At 48.4% G+C, this 15,635-nt stretch overlaps 1 protein-coding gene across 1 annotated transcript; it reads left to right on the top strand.

Annotated features, from left to right (window-relative positions):
- Positions 12,419-15,413, top strand: LOC8079518. Its single transcript, XM_021455838.1, has 6 exons — positions 12,419-12,680; positions 12,784-13,507; positions 13,599-13,745; positions 13,840-14,021; positions 14,112-14,295; positions 14,641-15,413. Exons 2-6 carry the CDS (start codon positions 13,055-13,057, stop codon positions 14,785-14,787), a joined length of 1,113 nt encoding a protein of 370 aa, XP_021311513.1. The 5' UTR covers positions 12,419-12,680; positions 12,784-13,054; the 3' UTR covers positions 14,788-15,413.

Genomic DNA, 15,635 nt, shown 5'->3' with positions numbered 1-15,635 from the left:
TGGCTAATACAAGATGTTTGACGTGATCATATCTTCTTATTGATTTTGTACTTACCCTAAAACCGAGAGTGCAAAGATGTGCACGAACAACGTAAATGTCATATTTGCCCTTGTTGTCGTGCATAATGAAAATTTAAATATGATGAACAAAAAAGAGCAGATCTTCGTCGGAGGTAAAGGCCTAATCCATATACTCCCTCCATTCCACAAAGAATGTCGTTCACATTTCTCGAGAAGTCAAATATGTAAGAAAAATCAAACATTTTGGCGTCAATTTTATATGACACTCAAATGGCTCCACTACTACATTACTGGCTAGAGTTAGGGGAGGATGGTTGCCGGAAATGGGGGTTTATGGTTGTTGGAGCTATAAACGAGTCGAGGGTTGGTACGCATGGCAACCGCATGGTGGTGGCGGTTCGAGGGCAAAACTTTGACGTGGACAGAGCTAAGGTTGAAAACGGACGGAAACGAACGAAAAATCGCTCTATCGTTTTTATTTTCATATTTTTAGACAAAAACGGAAGCGGAAGCCGGACAACAGGGAGCGAAAACGGTAGCAGGATAAATGGTAATACGAAAACGGGTAAATACGATCGAAAAATAGACGGAAACAAGTGGTAAGCGAAAATTTAAACCGGAACATATAAGCCGCATATATATATATATATATATATATATATAAGGGCTAATATAGAGACCAAAATGCAATACCAAATATCAAATATGCACTGACCAGTGACTACTGACCACATTAATACAATACAACATATCCATAGTCCATAGATCATAATTTACACAAATATAAATTATCCATACATCGCATAAGAACATATCCATAGTCTATAGATCACAATTCACACAAATATAAATTATCCATACATCGCATAAGACAAGAGACATTTTAGGCTATATTGGGCTTAGGGACTATGTTGGGCTACTTTCGCATTTTTATGAAAAAGGGATATCCCGGTAAAAAACGGGATTCCGCAAATACGGACGGACAAACGCTCTAACGTTTTCGATCCCGCTCCCGTTTTAATCCGTCCTATTTTCGGCCCCGTTTCCATTTATCCCATAAAAAATGAAAATGAGCGGAAAAATACGGTATACGGTTGCGGACGGACCGAGATTTATCCGGTCTGTTTTCACCTTTAGAGAGAGCTGTCGGCCCTGGGCGGGGGTGGACAACGGATGGAAGGGTTGGGACGGGGCAACAAGCATGCTAGGGGCAATGATTTGCGTGGCAAGAGACAATGGCGAGCAGCTTGGCAACGAGAACATTATCAAAGCCGGAGAAGGCGAGGGGTAGACGGGGACAACAGTCTAGGTTTAGAAGAAACATTAGATATTGATTTAACGACTAATGTTTGACACTAAAAAAATCAAATAAGCAAACGGCAGTACCATAGCTATTCCCATAAATTTAGAGAAAAAAAAACAAAGTTTTTTTACATAGACACACGTCGTACGAACTCAATGGCGCTTTGCGTTGGTGTGTTCCTGGTTTGGTGTCTAGTGCACGCATGGGTCGATGGTGTAGGCAGAACAATAGGTTGGGGCACTTGCGCAGGGGTCCGCACCTATGACGGTCAGTTCAGCCTCTGTTTCTTTTTTTTTTTGACAAAAAAAAGAGAGAGAAAGAAATACCTCACATAACTAGCTTGTGCCCTTTCTGTTTGAGCGTTGAGGAGCACTGGATTGGGTTGGGTTGCAGCTAGCAGTTTCGTGCTGACGGAGGTGAGCAGAGAGTGGCAAGCTTTTGGGAACAAAAAAAACCTAGCGGAGCAAATTGAAGGGCGCGGTATGGCCGCTTCGTATGGGTCACGGATTCGTATCCTGTGATGCTGCCTAGGTTTGTTCCAGCAATCCAACAGTGTGGGCCTGTTTCTTCCGAAACTGAAACTTTATCATATATATTACTCAATCCATCCTAATTATAAGCAGGGGCGAAGCTACATGAAAATGAACCCTGGTGCACTGATTAAGTAACTTACACAACTTTATTAAAATATATGGTGAAAATAAGGTCATTCAATAGCAAAATATTTTTTACCATGGTGCCTGTGCACCAGGTAACCTCAACGTGGCTTCGCCTCTGATTATAAAACATTTAACTTTTTTAACACCAAGTTTGTCTATCTGTCTTATTCAAAAATTTATGTAAAATATCACTTCTTTTGTCGTGAGTTTGTTTATTAATAAAAGTTCTTAAAAAATAATTTAAATTTAACTATATTTAAATATATATTTTTTAATAAGACGAGTGATCAAATTTTGGATGGAAAAAATAAAATGTTTTATAATTTGGGATGGATGGAGGAGGGTGGGGGGTGGGGAGGGGAGAGTTTCCGTTCAGGCCAAAGAAAAGTTCCTCGGGTTTGTTTTTGTTTTTGTTGTCTGTTCTTCGTCCCGTATGGTACAGTATAGGTTCCTAACCGTGCAGCTGGGTGATCCTTGGTTATGCAAGTTGATGCCCTGATTAATATGCATGGAGATGATCGTGTAGCATATAGCATCTTGGAAAGCACAACTTTAGCCGAGCTTTTCTCCTTTTGTCACCGTGATGATGATAAACCGTAGGATTGCGTTCCTATATCCCCATCAAATGTTGTGATCGATCAGGTGATCGCGAGCTCGAGACGTGTAGATCAAACTTTGTCAATTTTAATTAGATCTGTAAAATTACATATAATATTTATATCTTCAAACGATTTATTTAATGATATTAGTTATGTATTATAAATGTTAATATTTTTGTATATATAATTGGTCAAAATTAAACAAAAATAACTCCTCAAGAAACGAGAATAACTTTTAATTTTGGACAGCGGAGCAGTGTTGTTGTGCTACTATTCCTGGTATACACCGCGCATACGCTGCAAAAAGTTGCTTGGTGGTTGTTTCGAGATTTTGGCAAATAGGAAACTCCCAGCAGCTTCCAATTGGGGAAAAAAAACACGAGGTAACCGAACACCCCTGTTTTTTAAGGAAAAAAAAACGGCTAAAAGCAAACAAGCTTTGGTGTAGAAAATCCTCGACCATATCAAACTGCTCAACAAAGTGGCTTTGCCGGACTGAAAATTTTTCAGTTAAGAAGATCTAAAGCAGGTGCACATTTGAAGCCTCAATTCCCACATTCTCGGATGCTCTGTCCTGCGAGGCTGCTTGGAACCTAGTAGTCCACTGAATACATCAATGTAACACGAACAATTAAACACTCCAATATCTTTTGTTAGTGTTGTGCGCAATAGGCGATCATAGGCTTTCATAAACTGGATCCAGCATAGATAAATTGCCGGAGAAACCGTGGCTCGATCGGGTGTCCCGTGTCGCGTGGCGTATCTCACCACAACAGTGCAGCTGTGCAGGATACATCCAGGCCGCGGCGGCGACCGGCGAGATGCGCTAGCTGTGGATGGAGACGCTGCTGCTGTTCCCTCAGAGGTGGCGCTCGCAACCGCCTTTGTTGCTCCTATCGAATCGCTTGCTGCAGCGGGAGATTCCACTTGGCATTGCCCTGTTCGGTCGTCGCTGCCTTGTGGATCATGCTCTCTCTGCTTTGTAGTTCGCACACTCTCCTCCTCTTTTTTTTTTTTTTTCTAGTTTCCACTGTGGATAAGCGACCGGCGGGCCTCTTTGATTTGGCGTCTCTTGCTTCTTCCCCGACGAAACGGGAATGCCTCGCCATATATATCCACCGCACGGACGTATCTGCACATGCCAGACTGAGACTGTTGGTGGAGTACATTGTACCTGAAGATTCGTGTTACATGGTGATAAGGCAGAAGATGAGAATGATCCGTAAACCATAGGTAGAACGAACTGCACCCTGTCTGAAATCAGCACATTGTGTCAGGTCACAACTCACAACCGCGCGCTCGGCACTGTTTGTTGTTGCACGGTACGAGAAACATTCCGTCTTTACATGGCCATGATCCTCGTGGGAGGTTACGATGAGGATAAGAAAGAAGGGCACGGACGGAATAAATGGATATGATAGGGTCCGTAGGCGTAGCAGAGTAGCCGATCGATGTGTTGCCCTGGTCGATTTCTTCCTACTCGGTAGTCGGTACAGATCGATAAAGCAAGGAAATATCCATATCATGTTTTAGACTGTGCTCTCAGCTAACATGGTAAGTTGGTAACTTTGATACACACAAGTAATAAATTTCTCTAATGTGTTAGGTAAGCCTCTGCAGTAATCGGCGTCAACTCTGAAGCCATGGCACCATAACAAGAGACCAAGCACATCAAATTCAAAACGGTTCATTAAGCATGCCATACACACCTCGTTTGCAGGAGCGTGATGCCCCAATCTATTCTCGAGCATACCTTTAAATGTGCGGCTGTGGTTCTACTTTAAATTCTTCATTCATCATGTTGGAGCGTCGTGTGAAGCCCCTGATGAAGATTAATTAGCTTGGGACAGAGACTAAGCTCTGGTCAAAGTACCTAAGATCTAATTTCTGCATGAAGTTAAGTTAATTAATAAAATAATCTTGTACCACACGTCTAGCTACATGTTTATGCTAAGTTTGTTTCATCTAACACATCACACCCGGCGCGATCCGGACCTGTACCCGACCGAACGACGGCATGATGATGATGATGAGACGAGAGGAGCTTTCGTAGCTTCCGCTCCCACTTCCCAGGATGACGATGCTCTCTCACTCTCAGGCTCGATCGATCGAGAGCACGAGGGCGTGCCGGGCCACGGGAATCCGCGCGCGCGGACGCGGCGAGTGCACGCCACATGATTCGACAGCAGTTACTTCGTCTTCATCCCTTGGCCGATGCATCGCTCTGTTTGGCTCCCATCACAGAGAGCGTTAACCGGTCTCTCATTAGTCTACGCTTGCTTGCATTGGGTGGGCCGGTATCAGGTACCGCGCGTAAACGAGCGGCGGCCCACCCGGAATCAGATCCCATCACGGCTAGCTTCAACTCAACGACCTTGCTAGGAGAGTCGTAGAGTACTGCTAGGAGAGCGCTGCCGGCCGTTACTTGGGCTCAGTTTCCGTGGCAGGCCCGATGCCTTCTGCTAGAGCTAGCAACGCTGCACGGACAACGGATGATACGGGCCGGCCTCAGTACAGGGCATGGTACGACCATAATGATAGTGGGCTGGGCCAAGGAGGTCGTCTTGCTGACGAGTTCGAGTTCCTTTCCAGAGCCTGCCCACCATGCAAAAAGCCCTTGCTGGGTTCTGACTTTTCTGTGGCAGCTACTACTACTTTTTGAGTCCTCCTCCATTGCGTTGCATTGCATGCGTCCTGTACGGAAACAAGCACTCGTGGTGGAGAGAGAGAGAGCAAAGCAACCGAACCAAATGCATTGGGAGGGACGTGGTAGTGGTAGGACTGAGGGGATCCAATCGATCCAACGGCTGGAGCAGGACCATCGTCATCATCCAGGGGGTCCCTTTCAGTTTGCCAGGATTGGGCATACAGTGACAGCATAGCCTTCCCAGTCCCACCGTCCCAACCCAACCCAGGCATAGAAGCTGCCCTGCAGGGGAAACAATCAAGGACCACAAAATGTGTGTGCAGAGCTAATCATCCACGTCATCTTCCACTAGTTGTTCACATCATCTTTCACTAATAGTTTTGTCATCTCAATAAGTTCCAATATCTTAATGCAACCAATTTTGATAAAAATATATGTAAAAACATATTTAGACGATTTAACTCATACGCAACAATTTTATTTCGAAGAGAGTCCCGCAACAAGGTTAATATATATCCTTGTATATAGAATCTATATTTAAGCAAGATTATATTAACTAGAAAGGTGTCGACGACTTTTCAACAAACGTTGAGACGGAGGACCTGTCGGTACCGAATCGTACGTGAAGCTAGCGTATCCGTGTGCGAACGACGCGATCACACGAGATGGATCCGGCCATGTTGCCATGTTGGGGGGCACCGTACGTACTGGCCGGCTGCGGTGACACACGACATGGGACTATATGCATGCTAGCTGGGGAAGCAGGACACGTAAACGTCCCCACGCCACGCATGGCCCCAAGCCGCTGCCCGCTGGGGCCGGCCGGCTACTAGCTAGCTGGCCAAGTGGCCCAGCCGCTAGCTAGGACTAGGACAGCATCGCATGCATGCAAGAAGCTACTCTGCCGTACGTAGCTGGCCTGGCCAATGGCCAATGGCCATAGCAGCAGTGGATCGCGGAGGATCGAGTCAGCAGCCAATCTTGGTGAATCTCTCTGGAAGCTCCAACTGGGCACCCCAGCTTTCGGAGTGGTCCTGCGCCCCGTCCCTCTATATATCCACGGGCTAAATCGCCGCACCTGCACCGCCCACCGCCCACCGGCCGGCCGGGGGGAGAGGACGACGACGGCTGGCCCGGCCCGGCGCGGTCCCCGGACGGCGCCGATGGATGCACGCATGGATGGGCACCGAGCGACGACGAGATCATCCGATCCGTCGTGGTCTAGCAGCTAGCAGGGAAGCACCACCGCGATCTTTCCCTCTTGTGGCCGGTCCTGAGGTGGACACGAGAAAGATATGGTTGTTAGATACATTGTGACACTACACGAGAGAGGGAGACGAAGGAGGGGCCGGTGGTGGTGGTGCTGCTGCTGCTGCTGATGTGCCATACGTACGGCTCCGAAAGATAGGAGCTACTCTTGCCTGCTACCACCACCACTAGCTAGCTAGTACGTGTAATTCCGCCCTACTACGACGATCTCGGCCGCCCTCAGCTCGCCTGGATAGATAGATGCAGCAGCAGAGACGTACGTAGGATGTGCTAGCTCGATCATCGGCCCTAGGTAAGTTGTGTGACATGATATGGACAAGGACATGCGAGGTGGTGTGTACGTACGTGTCCCGCTGAAATGGTATGCCTGTGTTGAAATCCCGGCAAGATCTTAACCGATGTACGACGTGCGTGGTTGCTCTTTGCACATGCATGCTTGAGAATGAAAAAAGCTATACTACTTTACTGTGAGCAGCTGGATGGACGAGTGCACCATGCATGCTGCTTCTTAAATTGTCTCAACTTAGCATGCGGATTCTCCTTGGCTGGTTAAAAATACGCCTATATATCCATCACCAGCTAGCAGATAACCTCAACGAGCTATATATGTATGTATATATACTTTTTTTTTGGTGAAAAATATAGGCATGTGAATATCTGATGAGCTGTCCAGCTGTAATTGGACGGCGGACGCAAATATGATGCATGCATACTATACCAACTCATTGGTGAATTTTTAGTACTACTACTCTCACAAACAACAGTACTACTCCTAGTTTATCATGGGAAAAGGGGACGACAACCCTTTGTGTCATCGCGCAACTACCTGGACCTGGACCATACACACATGACAAACTAGCCACCTTGCCTATAAGGACTTGGACCACATACACGCCACATATCGACCCATCTCCTCTCCCCATAGGTTAACCCACTAGCTTGCTAGCTAGCCACACGATCGTGCCAGAAATAACTTGTCCAGGTACACAACACGCACGCACCAAATGCGTTGCATTTGAGCCAAATTAACCACCTCTCCACCAGCACACGGAACCCCCGAGCGACGCCACGAAAAGAAGTGCGGAAAACTGCCCTAGCTCCCCGCGACCGAGATTTCTCCAATTCAGGCCATTTGCTCTCCGGACGTCGGCGCCGATCGACCACAGCAGCAGGCCATTTGCTGGCTCGCTAGATTCAGAGAACTACTCCAATTAACATGCATGGAAGCAACAGGCTGCATGCATGCGCATGCATACGTACTAGGCACAGTAGGCATGCGTAGACATGCATGACGCGGCTAGCTAGGGGTGCAAGTACTACGTGTGGAACAACAACAAGCGGCGTTGCTCGGTCGCGAGCCATGGATCTGCCCCCGCCCAATGGATAATCTCGCGCGGATCCTACGATGCGCGCGGTGAATCCATGGAGCGGAGGAGGTAGGTCGCTCACATGGACCTCGTGCACGCAGCTGGCCGGGGCAGGGGTTCGGTCATCCAAAGGATCCGATCGAGATCCCCCGATCGCTGGGCGCGGCGGGCGGGGCCTGGAGATGGAGCCAGAAGCCGAAACGGGGCGCGGAAAGGGAGCCGCGCGCGTTGCCGGAAACGTGGACGAGATCGCGTTGGGAGCGCGCGTCCAAATCACCGGAGATCGCCTCGCCCGGCCGCCGGGTTGGGTTGGGTTGGGTCGCCTCTCTGTGTGCGATGATGGACGAAAAGCTCGTGCGCTTTGTCCTGGCTCCCCGAAACTGTTTCGAATTCGGCCGGTCGCAGCGCGCACTCGCCGGATGTGGAAACCGGGCCACTGCTGCACCGCATTATTGTGCACTCTGTATAGAAACCTTGGCAGCAGGCCAGGGGGGACCGACAAGGTTAGGTTAGGTTAGGTGTCCCTTTGGTTTGGTTTGGTTTGGTTTGGTTTGGCCTCTGCCATGCTTTGCATTTGCTTTACTACTGATGGGTGAATATATGGACCAACACGTAGTACCATGACCGGCCTTTGCGTTCCATCTCTTCGGTGTTACAGTGTTTTTGGCGATGACGAGGTTATTGATTGATTGTTTATTTACTAGCAAAAATGCCCGTGCGTTGCAACGGGAGAAAAAAAACTATCAAATCTATATCTATATCTCTATTACCTAACCTTTCTCTAATTTATGTATGCAATAGCCGCAGATTCTGTAATACTTACCTACTAGGAAGACCTTGGAGAGATTGCCAATTGGTTTTATGGTTTTAATAGGCTGACACGTGAGTAATGTCAATGATGTTCATATCTAAACTGATAGCAGCCTTGTAAAAGTAGATACTTACTGTCATGTTACGTGCAAGCCAAGAAAATTCTACATCCCACCCAAGGACCTCGTACTTCAGAGTCCACCGTGAAAGATCAGGTTTATCTTCAAGGATTTGTAAACTGAACATACTTAATGTAGCACAATATATGCAATGCCAAGCATTAGTAAAGGAAACAGCGGACAATAACCATATTAACTAAAGTGGAGGAAAAAACACACTGAAATCATATTTACAATGTCACAAGGGGCAAACAAAAAGAAACGAAGTCTAGTACTGAGGCCAAGAGAAAGATCTATGCATCATACAGTTCATGTAGATTTTATAGTCTGCAAATAAATCTCTTTGCAATTTGCTGTAGAAACAGGGGTATAATTAGGTAAATTTTTGATGAATGAACTTCTATGAAACGTTAAGCAAGTAAGTCTAGCAAGCTATTCACCGAAGATACTGTTTGGGAAGTTTTTTTAATCAAAACTCATGCGTAACCCAGTACTCAGCAGTCACCTATAACTATAAAGCAGGGAGCAGTGACCTTTTATCTACACTTTGAATTCTGATCAGAGTCCACATGGTCAGATTTATAAGCCTTGCCTATTGCGAGTACATATCAACATTTATTGAATATAGTTCTAGTTGCTTACAGGTGTTTTGGGTGACATATATAATAATCATTTACAGCCTGGGCCCTACAAAATCCAGCCTTAACCAATGCAAACCAGCATCTGTTGTGGCTGCCAAGAAATACTCATCAGTAGATTACACAAGTTATTCACTCCTTATTTTCCATGGACCACTGTTCGTAGATGTCAGTACTACATTTTACTCAAATTCCCAGTGTTGCCCAGTATAAAATTCAGTGGACAACGGTAATTTTGCTTCCATTCGAGTAGACGTTGGTTTCTGATCTACTGATCAGCAAGCAAAGTAGCTCAATCAGCTAGTGAAAAGGGGAGATTATTTCTCCCCGTGAATCAGTAGGCAGCGGTGGCACAGGTCAAAGCTAAGGCTATACCAATTCAACCGAGAAATTGGAGCACTTTTTGGCACGCTCGGGCAGAATGAGAGGGAGGAAAGAAACGTACGTGCACTCCTGCCAGTCCATGGCTACAAGCACAGGAGAGAACAAGTCAGGCCTGGCGCTTGCTCTTGCCCTGCAGCTGACGCTGCTCGCCTTCTCCTCCCATCTTCGCTTCATCCAGCACCGGCTGCTGCTGACGCACAGCTCCTTGCTCCGCGATGGCATGAGGGCCAGCGAGGGCGGGGCGACCGCCTCGAAGCTCGCCTTCTCGGCGGCTGGTTCCGCCCGGGGATGGCCACGGCGGCGGTTCCTGGCCGGCCAGCGAGCTGCACCGGGCCCGCATGTTCCCAGGGCCGACCGTGGCTCGGCAGGAGGTAGGCCGTGGCCTGATTGCTATGCATACAGGCCCAGCTGCAGCGGCCACGACCGCGGCACGGCCGCCAGGGTCGCCGAGGTCTCTGGGGACCCACCTGCGCCGGGATGGCCGGGAGCGCCGCGGCCGCAGCGCCCGCACCCTGCCCGCGATGGGGCCGCTGGCCTGCCGCACTGGGAGGAGAGGAAGGATGTGCGGGAATAGCGTGCGAGACTGCGAGCGGGTTCGCGAGGATCCGCAACCGTTCGGGACCACCGTTGACGGGTGAGAGACCCGCTACGACCTGTATCGGATGGACCCGATCGCGTGAACGGTCGATCCAACGGCTGGAGAGTAAGCGGGTGACGTGGCGCTATCGGGTGCCCGCTTTTGGTGCAGGATTCGTTTATAGAGAAGATTGGACGGATGAAAAATTGGACGGATGAAAAAGTGGCAGACTGAAATTTTCATGATTAAATATTAGGTATAGATTACGTGTGGAGCGAGGGGTTTCGGTTGTTTTTCTTAATTTGTTGGATTCCTACCAACGACGTAGCTAAGATCTAAAGTAAGATTGGTCTATTTTAAATATAAAACTAAATTATAGAGTAATACATATATAATTTTTATGATTTTAGAGAGGTCATCTACTATAATTTAACATTTACGGTACTAAACTTTAGTGTGCTTCATGGACCGTATGTCTACTTAGATAGCTCTGCCTATGATTCCTACCTAGTGAACCCCAAGGTAGTCCCTTCTCCCTTGTGCTTGTGCAGTTCACGTAGTTTTTCTGGTTTTTTTTCCTGTTATTTTTCAGGAAACTATGGTTGTTGTAGCATGTCACGGGTCATGTACTGACCATGGATTCCTCAGCAAGTTCCTCACTCATGCTGATTAAAACGAGCCTATAGTAATACTAGGATTTTTAGGTATTGGAACAAATTCTGCCTTCATCGTTTCTCTAGGAGGAAGAATAGACCAATTATTACAAAATCACACTAAAAAAACCAGGAAGCCAGTCCTAATGTCCAAGATGATAAGAGAAACTCCACCGAAGTGAAGCAATCAAAAACCTAACACCACACTCTAAAAGCCTACATGCATCCACAATGAAAGTTGATCTTGTGCTCATCCAGGTACCATAGGTAGCTACTCACTCTATTCTAAATTATAAGACGTTTTCATATTTCTAGATTTATAACTTTTGTTATATATTTAGATATACATCATGTTTAGATACTTAGAAAAACTTGTTTTTATAATTTAGAGTAGGCGAAGTCTGTGATGAGCAGTCAGTTGTGTACTAGCACTATGTATATCTAAGTTTTTGTTAGGCCTTGTTTATTTCTAAGATAAAATTTTTTTTGGATGTCACATCAAATATGTTAGCATATATGTGAAGTACTAAACATAGACTAATAAAAAAACAAATTACATAGCTCACCTGGAAACTATGAGACAAACTTATTAAGCCTAATGAATTCGTCATTAGCACATGTGGTTACTGTAGCAGTTATGACTAATCATGGGCTAATTAGGCTTAAAAGATTCATCTCGCGATTTACAACCAAACTGTGCAATTAGTTTTTGTTTTAGTGTACATTTAGTGATCCATGCATATGTCTAAAGATTCGGTGTGATGGATGAAAAGTTTTTGAGTGAGGAACTAAAGAAGGCCTTAGTAGACACAGTAGATAATTTAGAAAAACTTGTTTTTATACTAAGTTTTTCTTAGTAGACACAGTAGCCTAGAAAGAGGAACATGATCCACGTTTTCTATTTCTGTTTCCATGTTCCACGTTGTGTAAACGTATAAGAATCACATGTTATAAAATATAATATCCTAGGTCCTCGTAAAACACGGCTGCTAAGATAGGCACGCATCCATCGTGTGTTAGTATGTTACTGACTGGTGGTGCATGTCCACCATGCAGACTGCTGACAGTTTCCACGGGCAACTCGAGTCCAGCCATCTCGCATGCCGGCACTGCACGGTGGCTCCTCCCGACCGTATGTGACGCGAGAGAACCGGCCGGGAGCGCAGAGTGCATGCAGCGAGGATCACGGCGGCGGGATTGCCGGCCGGGGTGACGGAGGGAGTCAAAAGATTCGAAGATCCTCCCCAGCTTCGCTTCTAGAAGATCTCTCCCCGACGCTCCGGCCCCTAGTCTCCCGGGCCTGCCCCTGCCACTGCCGGAAAACCGCTCGATCGGCCGCGCCCCCGGCCCGCCTCATCACTGACTGATCATCACAGACCACCACCACTCGTCCACTCGCGCGCGCACTCCGACCACTACTCCTATAAATACCACTGCTCGTGCGCTCCCCTGATCCAGCCACAGGCCGGTCCTCGATCGATTTGGTGGCCTGCAACAACCGTGCTCCGCGCCTGCGGCCATGTGCTCATCCTTCCTCCGCGTCTTCTTCTTCTTCTTCCTCCTCCTCTCTCTCGCAGCTCGATCGTGGCACCAGCAGGGAATCGACCGAAATCGGTGGCTGCTGCCTTCTCTGGGTTTGTTGCTCGCTCGCCCCATACGTCTTTGAGTTGAGCTGTCGCTGGCCTCCGTTTCTGTACTTGTTGATGCATTTCCCGTTCTTGATCTCAACTCATACAGGTGTCTGATCGCTCTGTCCACACCAAGCACAGAACACTGTTCCTCCTTCTGCCTGTTGTTCATTGATCGATTTCTGTGCGTGGTCACTGATCCGCTCTCTTGAGTCCATGGAGCGGGGAGCTCCACGCACACCATCCTGCATTTGTTCGTCGCATCCTTTTCTCGTTTCGTGACGGCCGGGCAAGCCGGCGGATCATCCAAGACCCACACGCACCAACGAACCCTCGCCTCCACCGGTTGTCGATCGCCCGGTGGTTAGACGCAACGAGAGATGGTGCATGAGCAGAGCAGCGGCAACCACCACCACCACCACCAGCAGCAGCTGCCGAGGTTCGGCGCCCGCGCCGGCGCGGGCGCGGCCACCGGCGTGTCGCGGCCGTCGAAGAAGAGCAAGGTCAACAAGGCCCCGCAGCGCGGCCTCGGCGTGGCGCAGCTCGAGAAGCTCCGGATGGAGGAGCAGAAGAAGATGGAGGGAGCCGCCACCGCCATGTCGGTGTCGGGGGCCGCGCACCTCGGCGGCGCAGGCGGTGGGCTCGGCCACCTCCTCCCGATGCACCCTCCTCCTCCACCGCCGCCGCTGTCGCTCAGCGCCCTGCCGAGGCCCGGCGCGGACGGCGGCGGCGTGCACTGCGGCTACCCGCCGGTGCTCTGGGACCCGTCGTCCGCGGACCCCATGAAGAATCTGTACAAGAGGAGCCTGTGCTCGCAGCCTTCACTTCCATCGGTACGAGTGCCTCTCCTTCTCTTCTTCAGAGTTCAGACGGCCATGGCCATGCGTGCTGTCTACCTTTCAGAGTTGATTGACGAGGCATCAGTGGCATGGGCAGGTGAGCACGGGCTTGTCGCTGACGGCGTCGTCGAGCCACCCAACGGAGCCCCCTTCAAACCAAATGTACAGCAGCAGCAGCAGCAGCGTTTGCAGGAGCAGCGCGGCGGCGCCGGCGCCGGCCGACGACGAGAGGGTACACGCTTTCCTTGAGGCTTCAGAATTAGTAATACTGTGTGCAGTGAAAATGTTCTTGCGTTGCTGCTAAGTGTGGATTGGCCAGAGTGTAGGAGGCGGCCGGCGTGGATCGATCCTGGCCCTTCATGTTCGAGGGCCTCAACACGACTGCCTTCCGGACGACGATGGGCAAAGCGCCTTTCGCCCCCAGGACGACGAGAGAGGCCGCCGCCGGCTTGCCTGATGTCTGTCCTGACCTGAGCAGATACGAGTTCAGAGCCTCAAACTATCTCAGGTTAAATTTCTAGGCCTAATTCACATGTTTCAATGTTCTGAACATTATAATCAACCTAACTTTAGTTAAAAAAAAATCTCTGTTCTGCAGCTCGAATGCGAGTTATTCAGACTGGCCATCGGAGTTTGGGCACTGCAAGAGCAGCAAGGACAGCGAGGCTGCCTACCTTACCTTGAACGCACAGCCCACGCCACGCATGAAGTCGCAGCAGCCTCCTGCGCTCCCCCCGATCCACCTCCCGGAGTTCGGCGACTTCGGCGTCATGCAGTCTCAGGCAAGGCCTTGTTTAGTTCCGAAAAGATTTCGGATTTCGGTACTGTAGCACTTTCGTTTGTTTGTGATAAATATTATCCAATTATGGACTAACTAGGATCAAAAGATTCGTCTCGCGATTTCCAGCTAAACTGTGTAATTAGTTTTTGCTTTCGTCTATATTTAATGCTTCATGCATGTGCCGCAAGATTCGATGTGACGGGGAATCTTGAAAACTTTTTGCTTTTTAGGTGAACTAAACAAGGCCCAAGTGGAGTTTGTCTTGCCATCTTCTGCCCAAATCTGTGGCTCCCTGTGCGTGTGTGACGTTCTCACGGTCACGGACTAACCTAACCTTTTCTAACAGCATGGGAGCGCTTCAGCGTCGTCGTCGTCGTCGTCATCGCGGCCGTTCTACAGCTTCATGCCGGTTGGCCCAGTTCGCTGCGAGAGACCGCTGAGCGAGATCAAGGCCGACGCCTCTGACGGCGTCGACCTGGAGCTGAAGCTGTGAAGGAGCTGAGCTCATCACTGGAATCCTCCGTCCCCTCTGTTCCTTCCTGATAAAACATGACACCCAAATCTGCAGTCGGAAACACGGAACAGCGTTCGTCGTCGCTGAGAAAAGATTGTGGTGCCGTCTTCGGTTTGTAACCTGAAACACGATGTGTATCAGAATTTGCGTTCTTTTCAAGATTTTTCAGTTCCAATAAACATCTGGTGAGGGCTACTGGCTACCTAGCAGCCACCCCCTGCAAGATTGCCGCTGGTGGACTCTGTGCATGATCGAAGCACGAAGCGTTTGCACATGGCTCCGATAAGATCGTGTGTAGAAAACAGTGGCGGTGCAGTGTTGTTGAACAGGCTTTCAGTAATGAAAGAAGAGCACGTGCACGATCGGCATTACAGGCTTGCAGCTGCATCCTGCAGCTAGCTAGCCTGTGGGGTCTTTTTCTGTATAGATCTAGCAAGGCATCATGGTACTCCCAGATATATATGCACAGATAGTCAGATAGATGTACGCCAAGATATGCAAAGATGGTTGTAGGTGTTCTGTTTTTTTTTTCTTATTTGGAACATTTGTGTTGTGGATGTTAATGCTACGTGCAATGGAATCACAGTATTTCCCATTTTATTTGACGTTTTGGCGCTTCATACTAACTCTTTATCACTTATTATATCTCAGTATTAAGGCCATACAATGGAACCTCTATGTTAATCCTCGTGAACATGTCCACCACTAAACACGTCCACGTCGATATTAACTTTCATTCAAAAAAAAAACGTCGATATTAACTCATAGGTTGATTCTTTAAGGCCTGAGACTCCCCTGTTGATTCCGATTGAAGTCTTTGAGGCATC

This window comes from Sorghum bicolor, chromosome 3, assembly GCF_000003195.3.
Source record: "Sorghum bicolor cultivar BTx623 chromosome 3, Sorghum_bicolor_NCBIv3, whole genome shotgun sequence".
Classification (NCBI taxonomy): Eukaryota; Viridiplantae; Streptophyta; class Magnoliopsida; order Poales; family Poaceae; genus Sorghum; species Sorghum bicolor.
Note: the sequence above shows the minus strand (reverse complement) of the source record. Positions and strands in the feature narration are given on the sequence as shown.

Excerpts from the sequence above, each read along its gene's own strand:
- LOC8079518 (XM_021455838.1), top strand. The coding sequence starts at position 13,055 with ATGGTGCATGAGCAGAGCAGCGGCAACCACCACCACCACCACCAGCAG. Across the intron at positions 13,508-13,598 it reads CGCAGCCTTCACTTCCATCG|TGGCATGGGCAGGTGAGCAC; the intron begins GTACGAGTGCCT and ends ACGAGGCATCAG. Across the intron at positions 14,022-14,111 it reads AGAGCCTCAAACTATCTCAG|CTCGAATGCGAGTTATTCAG; the intron begins GTTAAATTTCTA and ends TCTGTTCTGCAG.